The 16,851-nt window shown below is 42.9% G+C and overlaps 1 protein-coding gene across 4 annotated transcripts in view; it reads right to left on the reverse strand.

The window, feature by feature from the left end:
• COL4A6 (collagen type IV alpha 6 chain) overlaps nt 1-16,851 on the reverse strand; it is a 197,313-nt gene that overhangs the window by 12,092 nt on the left and 168,370 nt on the right. For all 4 annotated transcript variants that reach the window (XM_054039034.1, XM_054039035.1, XM_054039036.1 and 1 more), the window contains 13 exons: nt 16,126-16,197; nt 15,545-15,652; nt 13,142-13,363; nt 12,745-12,906; nt 8,386-8,556; nt 6,949-7,092; nt 6,412-6,537; nt 5,910-6,091; nt 5,571-5,634; nt 4,550-4,624; nt 2,908-3,015; nt 2,002-2,109; nt 1,467-1,538 (listed from right to left, as the gene is read on the reverse strand). In XM_054039034.1, coding sequence (XP_053895009.1) covers nt 1,467-1,538; nt 2,002-2,109; nt 2,908-3,015; nt 4,550-4,624; nt 5,571-5,634; nt 5,910-6,091; nt 6,412-6,537; nt 6,949-7,092; nt 8,386-8,556; nt 12,745-12,906; nt 13,142-13,363; nt 15,545-15,652; nt 16,126-16,197 — 1,614 coding nt within the window. The remainder of the gene's footprint in view (nt 1-1,466; nt 1,539-2,001; nt 2,110-2,907; nt 3,016-4,549; nt 4,625-5,570; nt 5,635-5,909; nt 6,092-6,411; nt 6,538-6,948; nt 7,093-8,385; nt 8,557-12,744; nt 12,907-13,141; nt 13,364-15,544; nt 15,653-16,125; nt 16,198-16,851) is intronic.

The following is a 16,851-nucleotide window of genomic DNA, read 5'->3' on the forward strand; positions in this document are numbered from 1 at the left end:
TTGCTGTAAGTTCGTTTGCATGTTCAGTTAATATACAGTGTTAGCCACCCACCCCTCAGCTGCTGGAGTTCAGAGAAATCACTGGGGCTGAATCTGGTCCCAACTCCAGTCCCTTAGATGCAGCTCTGGTGGTGCACAGTGGATGTGAAGATGACGCAAGGAGCTGGGGAAGAATTCTCCCAACCTAAGAGCAGCATAGCCCTATGCTACTCCTTTCATGAGCCCTGGTGTAAGGATGTGCCCATAGTGCTTGGTGCAACAAGGATTCTGGGTTCCAGCGAAGCCCATAATCAGCTTGAGAAAGTCAATTTTGCCTCCCACCCTCTGGATTGTGGCTTCTGTGCCGCTCCTCTCAGGAGACACAATACAGAGTTGAACCCACTGTTCAAAAGACTTTGGTTTCCAAGATGGAGGGGTCAATCAGCATTCCCTGCTCAAGAAGATTTGGAGTGAAGCATGAGGTGCTGCAGGACAGAGGCAGGGCTCTGGGAGATGCTTCCCATGGTGTGCTTCGCAAGAGGCAATACCATATAGTCTTTCCATTCTCACAGATATGAAAATCAGAAAACAAATGCAAATCGTTTGAGTGCTTCAGAAAATATGATAATTGGTTTTATTTCCCAAAAATAAATCAGAGAAACATGGAGAGCACTAGAGAGATTTTTATGAACTAGAATTTTTATGTTCAGTCTTAATACTGTTTGCGTCCAGTAATGCCTGTGTTTCTTTCATTTATCCAGTTACAATTTAAAGTTTACAAATCTGACGTTTCTGTTACCATTTTAAAAACGTTCAGACTTTGAGGATGATTCTGACTAGATATACCTCTCTCTCCAAATGTCTTTCCCCATCTCTTTGGATTTGTCAAAACATTGTTGAGAAAAAAAAGAAATATTAAAATTACCATCAAAATATGAAAATCCAGCAGAACATTCCTAATTGCAGCCTAAGGGTCTGGTGCTCTTACTCATGTGAGGAAGCCCACAGACCTCAGTGATACTACTCTCATGAACGAGGGCTACAAGCACAGGCTCAGTGTAATTGAAATCTATGCGGCAACTTGTCATCTTTAAGCCAAAACCCAACCAAACATCCAATTGTTGTCTGGGTAAAATCAGAGTAACGGAAATGAGAGATAGAGCAGGCCTTTCATCAAATTAACTTCCTAGCGGTTACAGGCTGGTTCAGGTGTTGAGGCAGAACCTACAACCCCAATGGCACCTGCAGAAAACATCCTGCTCTCGTTTTCATGTGTGAAACCCCACCGAATTCAGTTCTAATGCTTCATTATTAAAGCAGAATTTGGTCCCACACATTTAGTAAGAATACTGACGCTAGATGCACACTGTGGGTTCCTTGTTACTTCTATGAAATCCAGAACATGACTAAAATGGAGCCATTTTGTGACGAACTATGTCGTCACTCAAACCCCACCCTCTAAATATACCACAGCAGCAATTTTTTACCTGGTGTTCCAGGTGACCCTTTTGTGCCTGGCAAGCCGTTCAGACCATTTAAACCAGGAAATCCAGGGAATCCTGAGGAGACATTATAGAAGCTTGAATGGACAATCAATAGGTTGTAGCCTATAAGAAGCACCTAATCTGAAGGAAATGTATAAGACAAGGAGGCTCTGTGCATGCGTTTACTGCTTCTGGAGACCAGTGCAAGTAAGATTTTCCTCTAGACACCTCACATGAATGCCAGAAGAGGAGCTTTTCCCATAGGAGCTTGCTTTTATAGTTTTACCTGCAACAAACCCTACTATGACCCAAACCTCAAAAATCAGATAAGAGCCTCTCCCTTTTCAGCTATCATTCTGATGGTTTTGAGCAGCTGGAGCCAACATTGACACCACCAAGAAATGAGCTGCAGTTACTAATGCACACCAGCCCAAGCACAGTAGACTTCGACTGTGCTGTCTGCTATATCCTGCCCAGACAATACACTAGTTTATTGATCTGACTTTTTCCCCAGCTGGAAAGTTAAAGAAAGAGGCACCTTTTGGCCCTGCTATCCCAGAGAGTCCGATGAATCCTACAGGTCCAGGCTGCCCTGGCGAACCTGGGAGACCTGCATTTCCTCGCAACCCAGCAATTCCAGGGGGGCCTGAAAACAAGCGACAAAATGACAAGGGATGGACTTTCACACATGCACACACACTGTTGAGCGCAAGCATTGGACAACTCTGTTTTACAATTTGCAGTCTTTCACCCTCTCATGGCAATGTAAAGTAGAAGTGCTGGATGAGCAAACTGCTATCTAGACAAAGCAAATCCAAAAAGCACACTCTCTATTATCACATATCATCAGAACAACTAGCTGTATAAGATTTATCAAACAATTTATCTGATTAATTTCACTATTTTTTCTCATATAAATTATTCAACAAATGTATTTTTCATCATCTGCACAGATTATAGACTTGGGTAAATAATTCACAGATATATACACTGATTATATATATCGTCAGTCGTGACAATGGCTGGAGAACCAGCCACGGAGAGCCTGCTGTAAATTACCATCTGTAACTCAGATCAGGGATCATTTGAACCCCAGCAGCAGCCCAGGATCCAGGAGGTGCAGAGATGGCTAAAACTCAGCTTTCCTCCTCCCCTTTCCCTTTGGCTATATCTTCTGTGCTATGCTACCCAGGCGTTACAATGCAGGATCTGCCTCTAGGTTTATCACTATAGAATGTGGTCCCGCCTTTCAGACCAAGAATAGAAGAAAATACAGAGTGCCAGATGACATTGTGTCTGTTACAAAAGGTCTTTTTTTATTTCTCTATTAAGATGAGGCCGCCCTATCACAAGCAACACAAGAACAAAAACTAAAACAACACAGCAGTATATCTTTGGCCATCCTACAAACCTCACTGGTTAGATGCTATGCTCACTGCCATACCTGGTGGTCCTTCTCGGCCCAGGTCACCTGGGATACCTTTAGGCCCATCCATGCCAGTGCTTCCTGGGTATCCTGGTTCACCCTTTGGCCCATCTTTTCCCCTCTCACCTTAAATGATAAGTGTGAAAATCATGTTAGATCATATCACAGACCACACCATCATGTATCTGTTATCTAAGGGTTGGGCATGAACTAACAATTCTGCTTTGCAATGCTATGGCCATTACAGTGTACTATAGGATATTGCTGTTATAATCTCCTGATATCCCTTGTGAGGTCAAGGGATGAGCAGCAATATCCTATGGAGCAGGCTACTGGCCTTTTACAGAACTTTTGCAACCAATCACAGCTCACTGCTGAGTACTAGGAATAAAAAAAAAAAGGAAGAGAGAGACAGGAAGGCCCTTTCTACTATCTAGAAGTCACAGTCACTTCTGTATCACTATGGCTCAGTGGGTGACTCTCTCCCCACTGGGTCAGAAAGTTAGAGAGTCTCATTTTAACTGTTTGTGCTCAGAATTTCTGAAAATCAGGTTCTATAAATTCTAACTTCATAACAAGACTTTGCTATCACTGGTGTCCAATGCTAGGTAGGTGCTGCATTTCAGATGAGACATCTAATCCACATCAATTTCTGCCCATCCCTAGAAACTGTGCAGGGGGAAGTTAATAATCCCATGGCTTTTTTTAAGGAAAAAAGTGTCCCAGCATCATTCCCCCTTTCAGTTAAACCAGTTCATAGTCTTAGGTTACACATCACCAAATCTTAGGGTACATCTACACTACAGCGGGGAGTCGATTTAAGATACGCAAATTCAGCTACGTGAATAGCGTAGCTGAATTCGACGTATTGCAGCCGACTTACCCCGTTGTGAGGACGGCGGAAAAATCGACTTCTGCCGCTTTTTGTCGGCGGCGCTTACTACCACCTCCGCTGGTGGAGTTAGAGCGCCGATTCGGGGATCGATTGTCGCGTCCCGATGGGACGCGATAAATCGATCCCTGAGAGGTCGATTTCTACCTGCCGATTCAGGCGGGTAGTATAGACCAGACCTAAGTGGCATAACAGCTACTCTGTTTGCATTGCAGACATTATCTCAGTGCTCTGTATTGCACTTTGGTTGAGATCCTTTTAGAAGAGATGCTATGATATATTTAATACAACTTGCCCAAACTCATAGGGTAAGTCAGCAGGAAAGGTGACTTTCTGTCCACTTCTCTAACCATAAGGCTACACGGCTTCTTCTCTCTAATCTGGCAGAAAAGCTATACTAGAGAAAGGCCTGAAGAAAATGAGAAGTATACGCATTTCCTGATGCTGCTGCACCAAAGGCCTCTGAACAGGGGCCTGGACACTGCTATCAGGGTGCCAGAGACTGGGTGCTCTGGAACCTACAGAATATGAGAAGCTAGGTGGGACCTGAGGGTTGGGGTTGAGATTAGGATTTTGGCTGGTTTTGGAGCGTTTAGTATTTTTCAGGCTCAGGCATGGGCCAGCCTCTAGTCCCCACATCTCTCATCTGCACGAGAAGACTCAATAAATGTATTCAGATAGTAAAATCACAGGCCTGTGCAGCAATGCTCAAGAATAAGCCCTGCAGCTTTCATTCCAGAAATTCATAACCATCAAGGGTTACCTTACCTGGGAATCCACGGTCCCCTCGTTCTCCTTTATCTCCTAACCCACCAGAAATTCCAAGTGATTCCCCTGGGTCACCTGGTAGAAGTCAAGAAAGGGACATTTTGATCTCTGGACTTGATTGTGCTAATAGACCATTCTGTAATTAACCCATTCACTCCTAAATTGTAGCTTTTACGTGTTGCTTACTAACCTTTCTCCTGAAAATACACTTTTGCTACAGTTCAAATCCACAGACTCAACAAAGGCAAAACAAATTACCTGCCTGGAGTAAAATAAATCCTTTTAACAATATTTGCATCAGCTTTAGATGCAGAGCTATGCAATGGTCCAATAAGCCACATATTAGATCACTGGTAACACCGAACTTTTCTCCTAGCTTCTAACTTCATAGCTTCTATTTATTTATACAATTGATACAGGATTATTTTCTAGATCTCTGGATGTATCTGGTATTGTGCTATGGAGAGAAGGATCAAAGGCGTGTTTGCTATTTAAGCATCAAATTCCCACTGAATTTCCCATTGAATTCCAATGGGAGTTGGGAGCCTAATTCCTTTGAAAGCCCAGCTTACATGCATATGTAGGTAGGTGGTTAAAACAAAGAGCACCATCTACTGGCACATAAGAGTATGTGGCATTGTTCATTGCTTTATGGTCCACTGCAAAAAGTTTCCTGACTGCATCTCTTAAAACAACCAGAGCAGGGGACATTTGAATAGCGCTTCCTCTGTCTGCATTGTGATTCTCAGTGAACTAAATGCATTTAAACAACAGAGGGAGGAATACACAGAGCAGATTTCAAGTGGATTTACCTCAGAAGATTTCTGGTAACCAGTGATTCATCCAGCCACCCATCCCTGTATTTTAAGGGATGTCCCCTATTTGCTATGAGAGCTGCTCAGAATATTTACATCCAAGCAAATAAAAAACTGGCAACTTTTTTCCTCACAGTCTCTCACCCACTCTCTTCTGCTGGATCACACTCTGGAAAAGGCCTGGAAACTGGAAATCAATTTCTTACCCTTGGGACCACGGAAACCACCAGTCCCTGGATACCCTGGTGCTCCTGAGATACCCTCTGAACCCTGGAAAAAAAATAATATACGATTATCCTCATACCTACTGCCTGCTGCCTGGGTTGTGCTGATAGCAGTGAATTGCTTCCCAACAGATATAACAAAAATCTGTCTGGGAAAAAAGAAAATTATGTTTTTCATTTATCAGTGCCAGCTATTACCAGAGGAGAGCTGATTTTATTGCTGAGGTGGTGCGGTAAGCAAAAGTACTGCCAACCTCTGCTGTTCTGATACAATACGCGGGATTTTTCTAAGTGCACTCAGAATGGAAGATGCATATTTACACTTTCTCCTGGAAATCCGGGTAATCCTATGATTCCAGCCAGTCCTTTCTGTCCTGGCAAGCCAGGCGGTCCAGGCAGACCTGGGAATCCTGCATCACCAGGTAGTCCTCTATCTGTGGCTGGCAACCCTCGTGAACCAGGAAGACCAGGTTGTCCAAGGTTTCCAGGGAATCCTTTATCACCTAAATTTATACGGAAAAGAAAAATGTGTTGCTACTTCATCATAAAGACATTCAGCCCAGTCAAGAAGCTTATTCTTCAATGCTCCCTGCAAGGAAGGGGAGGAGATTTAATTATTTCTGCAATAAAGAAGCACAGCTTTGAAGAGCTACTCTTGATTCAGATTCAGAGTTGCTGTGTGGAAAATCTTTGTAGAATCTGAAAGTAACAATACTGCAGGCTGCTAAATGGACAAAACATCCTCTGCCCAGAGTAAGCAGAATTACTGGATGGTTAGTGGCGGCAACTTTCATTTGGAACGTATTCTAATGCTGATAAATACCTCTAGGTCCAGGGAATCCTCTCAATCCAGCTGACCCAGGATCGCCTTTGTCTCCCTTCAATACCAATGCCAATTCTGGAGGCCTAAGAACCAGGAGTCCAGGGGGCCCTTGCTCACCCCGGTCACCTGAAGACGTAAGAGAATTAAGCTGTACGAGAGAAGGGTCTCTTAAAAGAAGAATGTTTAAACCCAGAGGCCTGGATTTCAGAGCTGCGGACCACCTGTGACTCCCACTGAAGCCATTTGAGCTGTAGGTGCTCAGCATCTTTGAAAACCAGGCCACAGCTACTTTTACACCTGAATAGAGAATACTCTGGCAATGAAAAAACGGACACAGTTCTCCTCTCTTGCTGCTCTTGGGCCTAGGGTGACCACTGAAAAATCAGGACATGGTGTGGACGGTAATAGGATCCTATATAAGACAAAACCCCTAATATCAGGATGGTCCCCAATAACACTGGGGTTTCTGGTCACCCTACTTGGGCCCCTTGCTGCAGCAACCCAGTAATTTAGTCACATTTCTTTTTCAGAGCTCACCTTTTAGACCAGTGGGTCCAGAATATCCAATATTTCCTTCCCTTCCAGCTGACCCAGGAATTCCTTTCAGCCCACTCACCCCAGGGATACCAGGCAGGCCTGGCATGCCAGGAAAGCCAATCAACCCGGGAGGACCCTTTTCACCTGTTTGGAAAGAAGTTGTAAAACAAAGCGAGAAATTGAGTCTTTACAGGTATTTTCCATACAAATAGAAGTAGAAGCTGGGTGCAAGGTGGGTACGGCGTATTGTGCAAACCCAGGCAGTGAAAAATCCTAAAGCACAAACGTAGGAGGGTTCTGCTAGATGTCTCCATTTCTGTAGTAAGCCTCTGTTCACCACCACTTACTCGCTAGCTTCCAGTTCACCAACAAGGGTCTATTCCTGTTCCCACTACAGCACACAATTCCAACTGATCCAATGGGAGCAGCATATGATTTCAAATCACTACTGACTTTCCTCGTAAAATAACCTATAGCAATGTTGGCTCTAAATGGCTGTTTTGAGTTTTACTTCCCTGCCAGTTTTTGCTTCGTTTTCTCTTCCCTATGATGTTTCCCAAGCTCTTTGTTCTCTCACCATCTATAGTTTCCCCCAATCCCAATCCCACACTGACTTTTCTGATTCTATACCTATCCCTATGGACTAAGGATCATCTCTTGGCCAGATTCGGGGCTCCCATGTGGAATTACAATGTCTGACTGCTCACCTAAGACACTGCTCCCTATTGAGGACAAATCTCACTACATCCATCCCCAATATAGTTCCGTCCTCCCCACCAAGGGGTCACCTGTCTCCCCAGAGAGAATGACAGAGTTAGTCTCTAAGGTGCCACAAGGAGTCCTCGTTGTTTTTGCTGATACAGAGTAACACGGCTACCGCTCTGAAACCAGTCAAGAACTTGCCACTCTCCCATTAGGCTGTGATTAGATAAAAAAAGTACTGGGTGACTGACACCTTAAATAATTTTTATCTTTCAAGACAAAAGGCGATACAACATACAACACTTTGGTAGTCCTGAAATCCTTTCTCCATTATCTATTTCTGATATTTCTGTTGTGTCAATTTACCTCAATATACTTAACGTGTTAAAAAAAATTTAATAACTTCAGAAGGGTTAACTTCTTCAATGTGACTATTAACTGCTATTATAGACACCCTCTGCTGACAATGACACCAATTTAGATAGTGGTTTCTATGTGGTGGACCCTAGGAATTGAACCAATATATCCTTTGGCAGAGTCCAATGCAGCTTTCAATTACCAACCCAATCTGCATTCACATCAGCAATCTATCAGTGAAACGAATGGATCTGAACACAAGTTCCCTGTAACTTTCAGTCTCTTTCAACAAGTAGGGTCTAAAATCATCATTCGTGTTACTTTAGCTGTGCATCTGAATCCAGTCCTGCGTGACCATTTCCTAATTTATACAATTACCTTTTGCTCCAGAGAAACCTGGACGTCCATCTCTACCCAAAGGCCCAGGTGATCCTGGGAATCCTCTGTCCCCAAGTGGTCCTGGAAAACCATCTAGGCCTGGGAAGCCTTTCATACCAGCAGGGCCCGGTGGACCTGCATCGCCAGTTGGTCCTTTGCCTCCAGGAAGTCCTGGATCAATACAAGCAAACTCAATAGCTTTTGTCATATAAGCTTCTGGACAGTTTGGCGAACGGTTCAGCATGTTCTTTAAATGTAGCTTGTTTTTAATATGAAAGCTGGACCTCAAAATGATGGCACATGCAGCCTTCTAGCAGGCAGAACGTTTAGATAGGCAAAAACATTAGTCATCCAGCCATAAGAGACCTGCCTACGTCACTTCAAAACCAGCAACACGGAGACCCTTTGAATTATTCTCCTCCTCCACTTTATCAGCCATTAAGTGCAGAGCAGCAGCAGGTCTTACCTTTTAACTTCAAGGCAGCAAACCAGAGCATGGGATAAGGAGCATTAATAATGTTAACTTCCAGTCCCTACCACATCATCTTGGTCAACCAAAGGGGTCAACTGAAGAGTGGCCTGTTCATTCTGCTGTTAAGGTGCTACTTCTTAAAAGTCAGATCGGTTAGTAATTGAGGGAATGGGCTGCTGAATGTGTTATGATAAAAGCATCTCCAGGGTTAATGTTGTTGAAACCATTTGTGCACAATTTAGTCTCTACATATGTCAGAATGTTTCTGGCTGCACCTTGGTAAACATTTAATTCGGAAAAAAAAACCAAGGTAAAGGCTTGAACCATTGAAAAAGGGAATGCTCAGCTACAACGTTAAAAAGATAAAAAATCAGGTAGCTTCTGAGAAATGGCACAGAAAGAAGAAATATCAGATGGGCGAGCTTTTAGCATTTAAAGCTATAACCTGATTTTTTAAACATAAAATGCAATATCTGCATAATTAAAGAAGAAAAAGACAACACATGCTTGAAGTCTAAGAATATTAAAGACTTTTCCTCATGGGCTTTGTTCTTTGTTACTATCTGAGCATACTCGATACAATGGTTCTTTGCTCTCCGGTATGGTTAAAATAAGGGGTGCAACCTATAGTCAATGCAATTCTTGTAGCATTAAAAACTAGGTAGTTAGTTCATGACCTTTTATGCTACAGCACATTTTCTCACCTTGACAGCCTATGTGAAGAATACATAACCAAACAGTGACACATCAGAAATGGAGAGTTGATGGTAAATGGAATAGAAAAATGGTGAAGGAAAAATAGAAATATGTGAACAGAAAGCACAAGGGCACTAAAGAAATGAATGGCTCAGAAAGAATACTGCAGCAAAACCTTAGTCACTTAGAGTTTATCATCCACCAATTAGCGGGTTTAAAAAATTTATTAAAGGCAGGGGAGTCATGATGAAAACTACCAAGAATATAAAGCTATACAGAAGAAAAAGCCTCCTCCAATTTAAATACAATACTTTTTGGTGTCCAATTTATAATGCTAATCTCAGAGGCAACTCAGAGATTAGTATTTAAGAACGTAAGAATGGGCATACTAGGTCTGACCAAGGGTCCATCTAGCCCACTATCCTGTCTTCTGACAGTGGCCAGTTGTCAGACGCTTCAGAGGGAATGAACAGAACAGGGTAATTATCGAGTGATCCATCCCATCATCCAGTCCCAGCTTCAGGAAGTCAGAAGTTTGGGGCACCTGGGAAATGGGGTTGCATTCTTGACTATCTTGGCTAATAGCAATTGATGGACCTATCCTCCATGAACTGATCTAATTCTTTTTTAAAGCCAGTTATACTTTTGGCCTTCACAACAGCCCCTGGCAACGAGTTCCATAGGCTGACTGTGTGTTGTGTGAAGAAGTACTTCCTTTTGTTTTAAACCTGCTGCCTATTAATTTCTTTGGGTGACCCCTGGTTCTTGTGTTATGTGAAAGGGTAAATAACAATTCCCTATTCACTTTCTCCACACCATGCATGCTTTCATAGACCTCTACCATAACCTGCCTTTCATAGTCTCTTTCTAAGATGAATAGTCCCAGTCTTTTTAATGTCTCCTCATTTGGAAGCTGTTCCATGCTCCTAATCATTTTTGTTGCCCTCTGTACTTTTTCCAATTCTAATATATCATTTTTGAGATGGGGCAACCTAAACTGCAGAGTCCTAAGCCCAAACACACAGGTACAGTACCAGGGATTTATATAGTGGCATTATGATATTTTCTGTTTTATTATCTTTCCTAATGGTTCCTAACATTCTGTTAGTTTTTTTTGACTGCCACTGACCACTGAGCAGTTATTTTCAGAGAATTCTCCACAATGACTTGAGTGGTAACAGCTAATTTAGATCCCACCATTTTGTATTTATAGTTGGGATTATATTTTCCATTATGCATTATTTTGCACTTAACAACACTGAATTTCATCTGCCATTTTGTTGCCCAGTCACCCAGTTTTGTGAGGTCGCTTTGTAACTCTTCTCAGTCAGCTTTGCACTTAACTATCTTGAGCAATTTTGTATCATCTGCAAATTTTGACACCTTACTGTTTACCCCTTTTCCAGATCATTTATGCATATATTATACAGCACAGGTCCCAGCACAGATCCTTAGGGGACCCCACTACTTACCACTTTTCACTGTGAAAACGGATAATTTATCCCCAGCCTTTGTTTCCTATCTTTTAACCAGTTACTGATATATGAAAGGCACTTCCCTCTTATCCCATGACTGCTTACTTTGCTTAAGAGCCTTTGGTGAGGAACCCCGTCAAAAGTTTTGGGGAAGACCAAGTATATTATATCCACTGAATCACCCTTGCTCTCATGCTCTCTGACACCCTCAATAAATTCTAATACATTGGTGAGGCATGATTTCCCTTTACAAAAGCCATGGTCACTCTTCCTCAACATATTGTGTTCATCTACGTGTCTGGTAATTCTGTTCCTTACTATAGCTTCAACCAATTTGCCTGGTACTGAAGTTAGGCTTAATGGCCTGTAATTGTGCGGGTTGCCTATGGATACATTTTAAAAAACAGGAATTGCATTAGCTATCCTCTAGTCATCTGGTACAGAGGCTGATTTACACAATAGGTTATGTGCCACAGTTAGTAGTTCTGCAATTTCATATTTTAGTTCCCTCAGAACTCTTGGTAAATACCATCTGAACCTGGTAACTTACTACAGTTAAATTGAGCAATTTGTTCCCAAACCTCCTCCACTGACGCCTCAGTCTGATACAGTTCCTCAGATCTTTCAACTAAAAAGAATGGCTCAGGTGTGGGGATTTCCCCCACATCCTCTGCAGTGAAGACCTATGCAAAAGAATTCATGTAGCTTCTCTGCAATAACCTTCTCCTCCTTGCGTGCTCCTTTAGCACCTTGATTGTCTGCTGACTGTTTGGCAGGCTTCCTGCTTCTGATATACTTAAAAAATGTTTCCTGTTAGTTTTTGTGTCTTTTGCTATTTGCTCTACCAAGTCTTCTCTGGCCTGTCTAATTATACTTTTACATTTGACTTACCAGAGTTTATATTCTCTTCCTCAGTAGGATTTGACTTTCAATTTTTAAAGGATGTCTTTTTGCCTCTAACCACCTCTTTTACTCCGTTTAGCCATGGTGACATTTTTTTGGTCCTGTTACTTTTTTTTATTATTTGGGGTATAACTTCAGTTTATTTCTCTCCTCCAATAGTTCTCCAGCTTTGTCATTCTGCAAACTACTGTGTAAGAGACAGATGTTCTCACAGACCATTATTTTCTACTAAACATCTGGTCTCTCCTTTGCTTGATTCTCATGATGTTGCATATTGTGCTACCAGGAAAGACCTTGCGTAGCGCAACTCAAAAGCCACTGCTCTACTCAGAGTCCCTTGGGTCCATGAAGGGAGGGGGAATCAAGATGGTCTTCCACTGTCTCAGGGGATGAAGAAGATACATATAGTTGTGCCGAGAAGCCCAGCAATTTTCAGCCCATCAAAGTTAATAGGATTTTGCCTTCTGACAAGGGTCACTTTTCTAACAATTTGTTATGTATATGAAATTAAAGCATGAACATGGAGATTCATCATTCATCCAGCAAATATGCAATAACAAAGTAATTTAAAAACTGGCACGTTTAAGATACTACATTCTATCTTCTCCTCTTATAGCTTACAGCACAATAACACCATTTCTGGCTGGAGGAGTCTATCCCCGAGGCCCAAATTCTGCGAACAGATATACACATCCAGCCCCACTGGATAGCAACCCCGGGTTAACTCCTAGCAAATAGCAAATCTATTCTAAATCTTATTTAACATCTTCGTGTTTGGGTAAGCCACTCAACCTCATCGGAGACACTACATACCTGGTGATCCTGAGAAGCCAACTGCTCCCCTGGGACCTGGTTCTCCTTTAATGCCAAATGGACCTCCAGGACCAGGAGGTCCTCGCAATCCACCAATACCTGGGAACCCTGGATTACCCGGTTGGCCTTTAAAACCTGGTGAGCCAGGCCTTCCGTCAACACCTGAGAGTGAGAGGTGGGATGTTACTTCCCAGGTGAGAATAAAGTTACCTGTTCTTAAAACTTGTATAAATCATCTCAGAATTACACTAGATGCTCAGGGAAACTTAGTAAACACAGAACTACAAACAGCTTAGAGGAACTGATGAATTGGCCTCAAGAAGATACTAGAAAGTAAAATTTTTTTGGAAAGATAAACAGTTCCAGATTCCAGGAAACCAGCAGCAAGGGCACTCACCCGTCTGTCCAGGAAATCCAGGTTCTCCAATAAGCCCTTTATTTCCTGGGAATCCAGGTCTGCCAGGCTCACCCAGGGCTCCTCTTTCAGCACCAAACACTTCACCTGGAGCTCCTTTTGCCCCTGACAAGCCAGGAGCTCCCATCTTTCCAGGGAAACCATCTGTTCCATCAAGTCCAGGAAGTCCTTGTCGTCCCTGATCTCCACGAGGCCCAGGAAAGCCTTAAAGAAAAACCCAGCCGATAATACACAGCAGAAAATACACAGCAGGAAGGAAACAATATCCATATGAATTAAAATGTCTAACAAATGCACTTTTTTTGTTTCATACAGAAAAAATGTATTTTGAAAACAACCATTTTTTGGTTTTGAACGTTTAATAAACAGGTGGAAAAGGACAAAAAGAAGGGAAACTAAATGGAAAACCTTTGGTTTTCTAAACAAGTTTTTTTCATTTTAAATGAAATGAAGGTTTTAGAGCATTTTGAGGTTATAAATGCACACACACACTAGCGATCTCTACTGCTTTACAAGTACTGGTTTTACCAGATGGATGTATTGCCTACAACAAAGGCATTACTTACAGTCTGACTACAACCATCTGAGTCTATAAACGGTGCCTCACTAGTAAGGGCAAGTCGCAAATGTTGCAGCTGCACTTGTTCACCCAGTCACTTCATCCTACACTGCAATGCCTCATGAGTGGATATCACCCAAAAGCCCTTGCATTCCCAAGGACAGCTTTTGGCACGATGGGGTAGATGATTCAGGAGTCCTAGAACACACTGGTACAACAAAGGCTGGAAAGCATGGTGTGAAAGGACACCATCGAGAGTGTTGCTAAACTGCTGTAAGGATAAAACAACTGAGGATTTTCATGTCAGCAGCAGTGTTCCCTCTAGTTTTTCCCACCCATGTGCGGAATGAATTTTTTTATGTGCACCAGTAGGGAGGTGATGTATCACACATCACCTCCATATTGGTGCACATAATGAAATTCATGTGCTGGGGGTGGGGCCGAGGGGTTTGGAGTGTGGGAGGAGGACTCAGGGCTGGGGCAGAGGATTGGGATGCAAGGGGGGGGTGCAGGCTCTGGGGTGCAGCTGGGGATGAGGAATTTGGGGTGCAGGCTGCCTGGGGGCTACGTGCTGGGGCCAGCAGGGAGAGGTGCCTCTCTCTACCTTGGCAGGTCCATGCTGGGAGAGACACATCTTTCCCCACTGCAGCCCTGAGCCCCTGCCTGGGGCTTAATAAGCAGCTGTGCAGCTTAGAGGGAACTTAGGTCAGCAGTGCCTCTGCAATGATTTCCTCACTTAGGCCAGGTCTCCTCAGGAACAAACAGACAGAAGGAAAAAACACTTTAAAAATCCTTCCTTGTGACTTTTCTGCTGTTCTGCATGGTGTATTACTCTGTATGTTTGACTGCAAACATCACAAAAATCACAGAACTTAAAAAGCATTTCAAATGTTGTATGTTGATTGCCATACCCATAGCCACACCGCCAAGTGACTGGGATAGCCATGCAGATGCCACACCCATTTTACACTAAAAATCAGTGGTTCCCAAACTGTATCCCACAAAACACTTGAGCTCAATGGTCACATGTTGCTGGCTCTCCTCCTTAGTCGTAGCTACTACATCACATTAAGAACATAAGAACGGCCATGTTGGGTCAGACCAAAGGTCCATCTAGCCCAGTATCCTGTCTGCTGACAGTGGCCAATGCCAGGTGCTTCAGAGGGAATGAACAGAACAGGTAATCATCAAGTGATCCATTCCCTGTCATCCATTCCCAGCTTCTGGCAAACAGAGGTTAAGGACACCATCCCTGCCCATCCTGGCTAATAGCCATTGATGGACCTATCCTCAATGAATTTATCTAGTTCTTTTTTGAACCCTGTTATGGTCTTGGCCTTTGCAACATCCTCTGGCAAAGAGTTCCACAGGTTGACTGTCCGTTGTGTGAAGAAACACTTCCTTTTGTTTGTTTTAAACCTGCTGCCTGTTAATTTCATTTGGTGACCCCTAGCTCTTGTTTTATGAGAAGGTGAAAAAACACTTTCTTATTTACTTTCTCCACACCAGTCATGATTTTATAGCCCTCCATCATATCCCCCCTTAGTCATCTCTTTTCCAAGCTGAAAAGCCCCAGTCTTATTAATCTCTCCTAATTAAAATATTAAAATATTAAAGATAGCTAAAACACATTCAATACTTCCCCAATATTATTTTTCCATATAGCAATGGCTCTAAAATAACAATGATCATCACTAGGATGCAGCGCCGTCTGGATGCTCATGAATAGAAGAGGATGGGTAAAGAGTTTGAGAGCCCCCCTGATAAAATACAGTATTGTACATTAAAAAGACAATCTAAAGTTCCATAACTAACTCCTTTCTTACCTGGTGCTCCTGGCAATCCCATTGATCCTGGAATACCTGGTTGTCCTTTTGACCCACTTAATCCAGGTTGACCTGGACTGCCTGGAAACCCCGGGCTGCCCTTGGGACCTGAGGATTAAAAAAAATTAATTCAGGATGGGGGACACAAGCATATTATTGTGAAGTGGGATTAGATATTTCATGCAAAGCTAACCACAAAATGCCCAACTACTGTACTAATTTAAACTAGTCAACGTCGCCCCAAGTCTGTGATCATCTCATCAACTGAACAAACACAGAGGGACAAGTGTTTTGTTTTGGGGAGCTGCACGGCAGGGCAAAAGTTCTCTACACCCCTCATTAACAATGACTTTCACAGAGTTATGAATAGGAGCTGCACACATATATAGACAGAACTACTGTCAGTAGGAATCAAACCCAGCACCTCCAGGAAGCAAGCCCAAGCCCCACCCACTTGAGCTACAGGAGTAACTATTATTTAGCTGTGATTAAGCAGCAGGATCTCTCCTTGCTGGAGGGAGACTCAACACAGACAATAAGCCAGTGTATTACATAGCGTATTTAAAAGTCAATCTCCATACCTGGAAATCCTGGTATTCCTGGAGGCCCAGGTGCACCAAACGCTCCAGAATCTACACAGGGCAAGGTGATCCCTAGAAAAAGGAATATGTTGTAACTGTAGTTAGCTGGTTATAATGAGAACATTGAATGTCCAGACTAAATTATGAGCAATGATGAGTGAACTATGCACTGCAAATCACTACATGTAATGCACATTCTCATCTGCCACAGGGTAACTCTTCCTCAACAAAATCTATTGCTTTGTGGGACGTTAAGGCTAATGTTGTTGATGTTCTAAGTTTACTGACACTAAACTAAAGAGAGGAAGTCTGGGCTAGTGGCTAGAGCACAAGACTGCAAGTTCAATTTATTTTCTAATCCCAGCCCTGACTGTGACTCACTGTGTGACCGGTTTGCATCCCCACCTGTAAAATGGTGATGAGAACTGTACATAAGAACTGCTACTTATTATTTCTATTATGGTAATGCGCCAGAGCCCCAGTCAAAGATCAGGGCTGCACTGTGCGTTGCACTGTAAAAACACAGATGGAAAAGACAGTCCCTGCCCCAAGGAGTGTACAGTCTAGGTACTGAGTCAGCTTACGTTGGGGGAACTAGTGGGTGCCCAGAACTTATGAAAACTCAAGTAATCTATTCAATGACAAAAATCAATGTAGGAGACAAAATGTAGGCACCCGTTTTTTAAAATCTTGGCCCTTCTTGACTGTCCCTGTGTTTGTGCTTTC

Source organism: Malaclemys terrapin, chromosome 9, assembly GCF_027887155.1.
Source record: "Malaclemys terrapin pileata isolate rMalTer1 chromosome 9, rMalTer1.hap1, whole genome shotgun sequence".
Lineage (NCBI taxonomy): Eukaryota > Metazoa > Chordata > Testudines > Emydidae > Malaclemys > Malaclemys terrapin.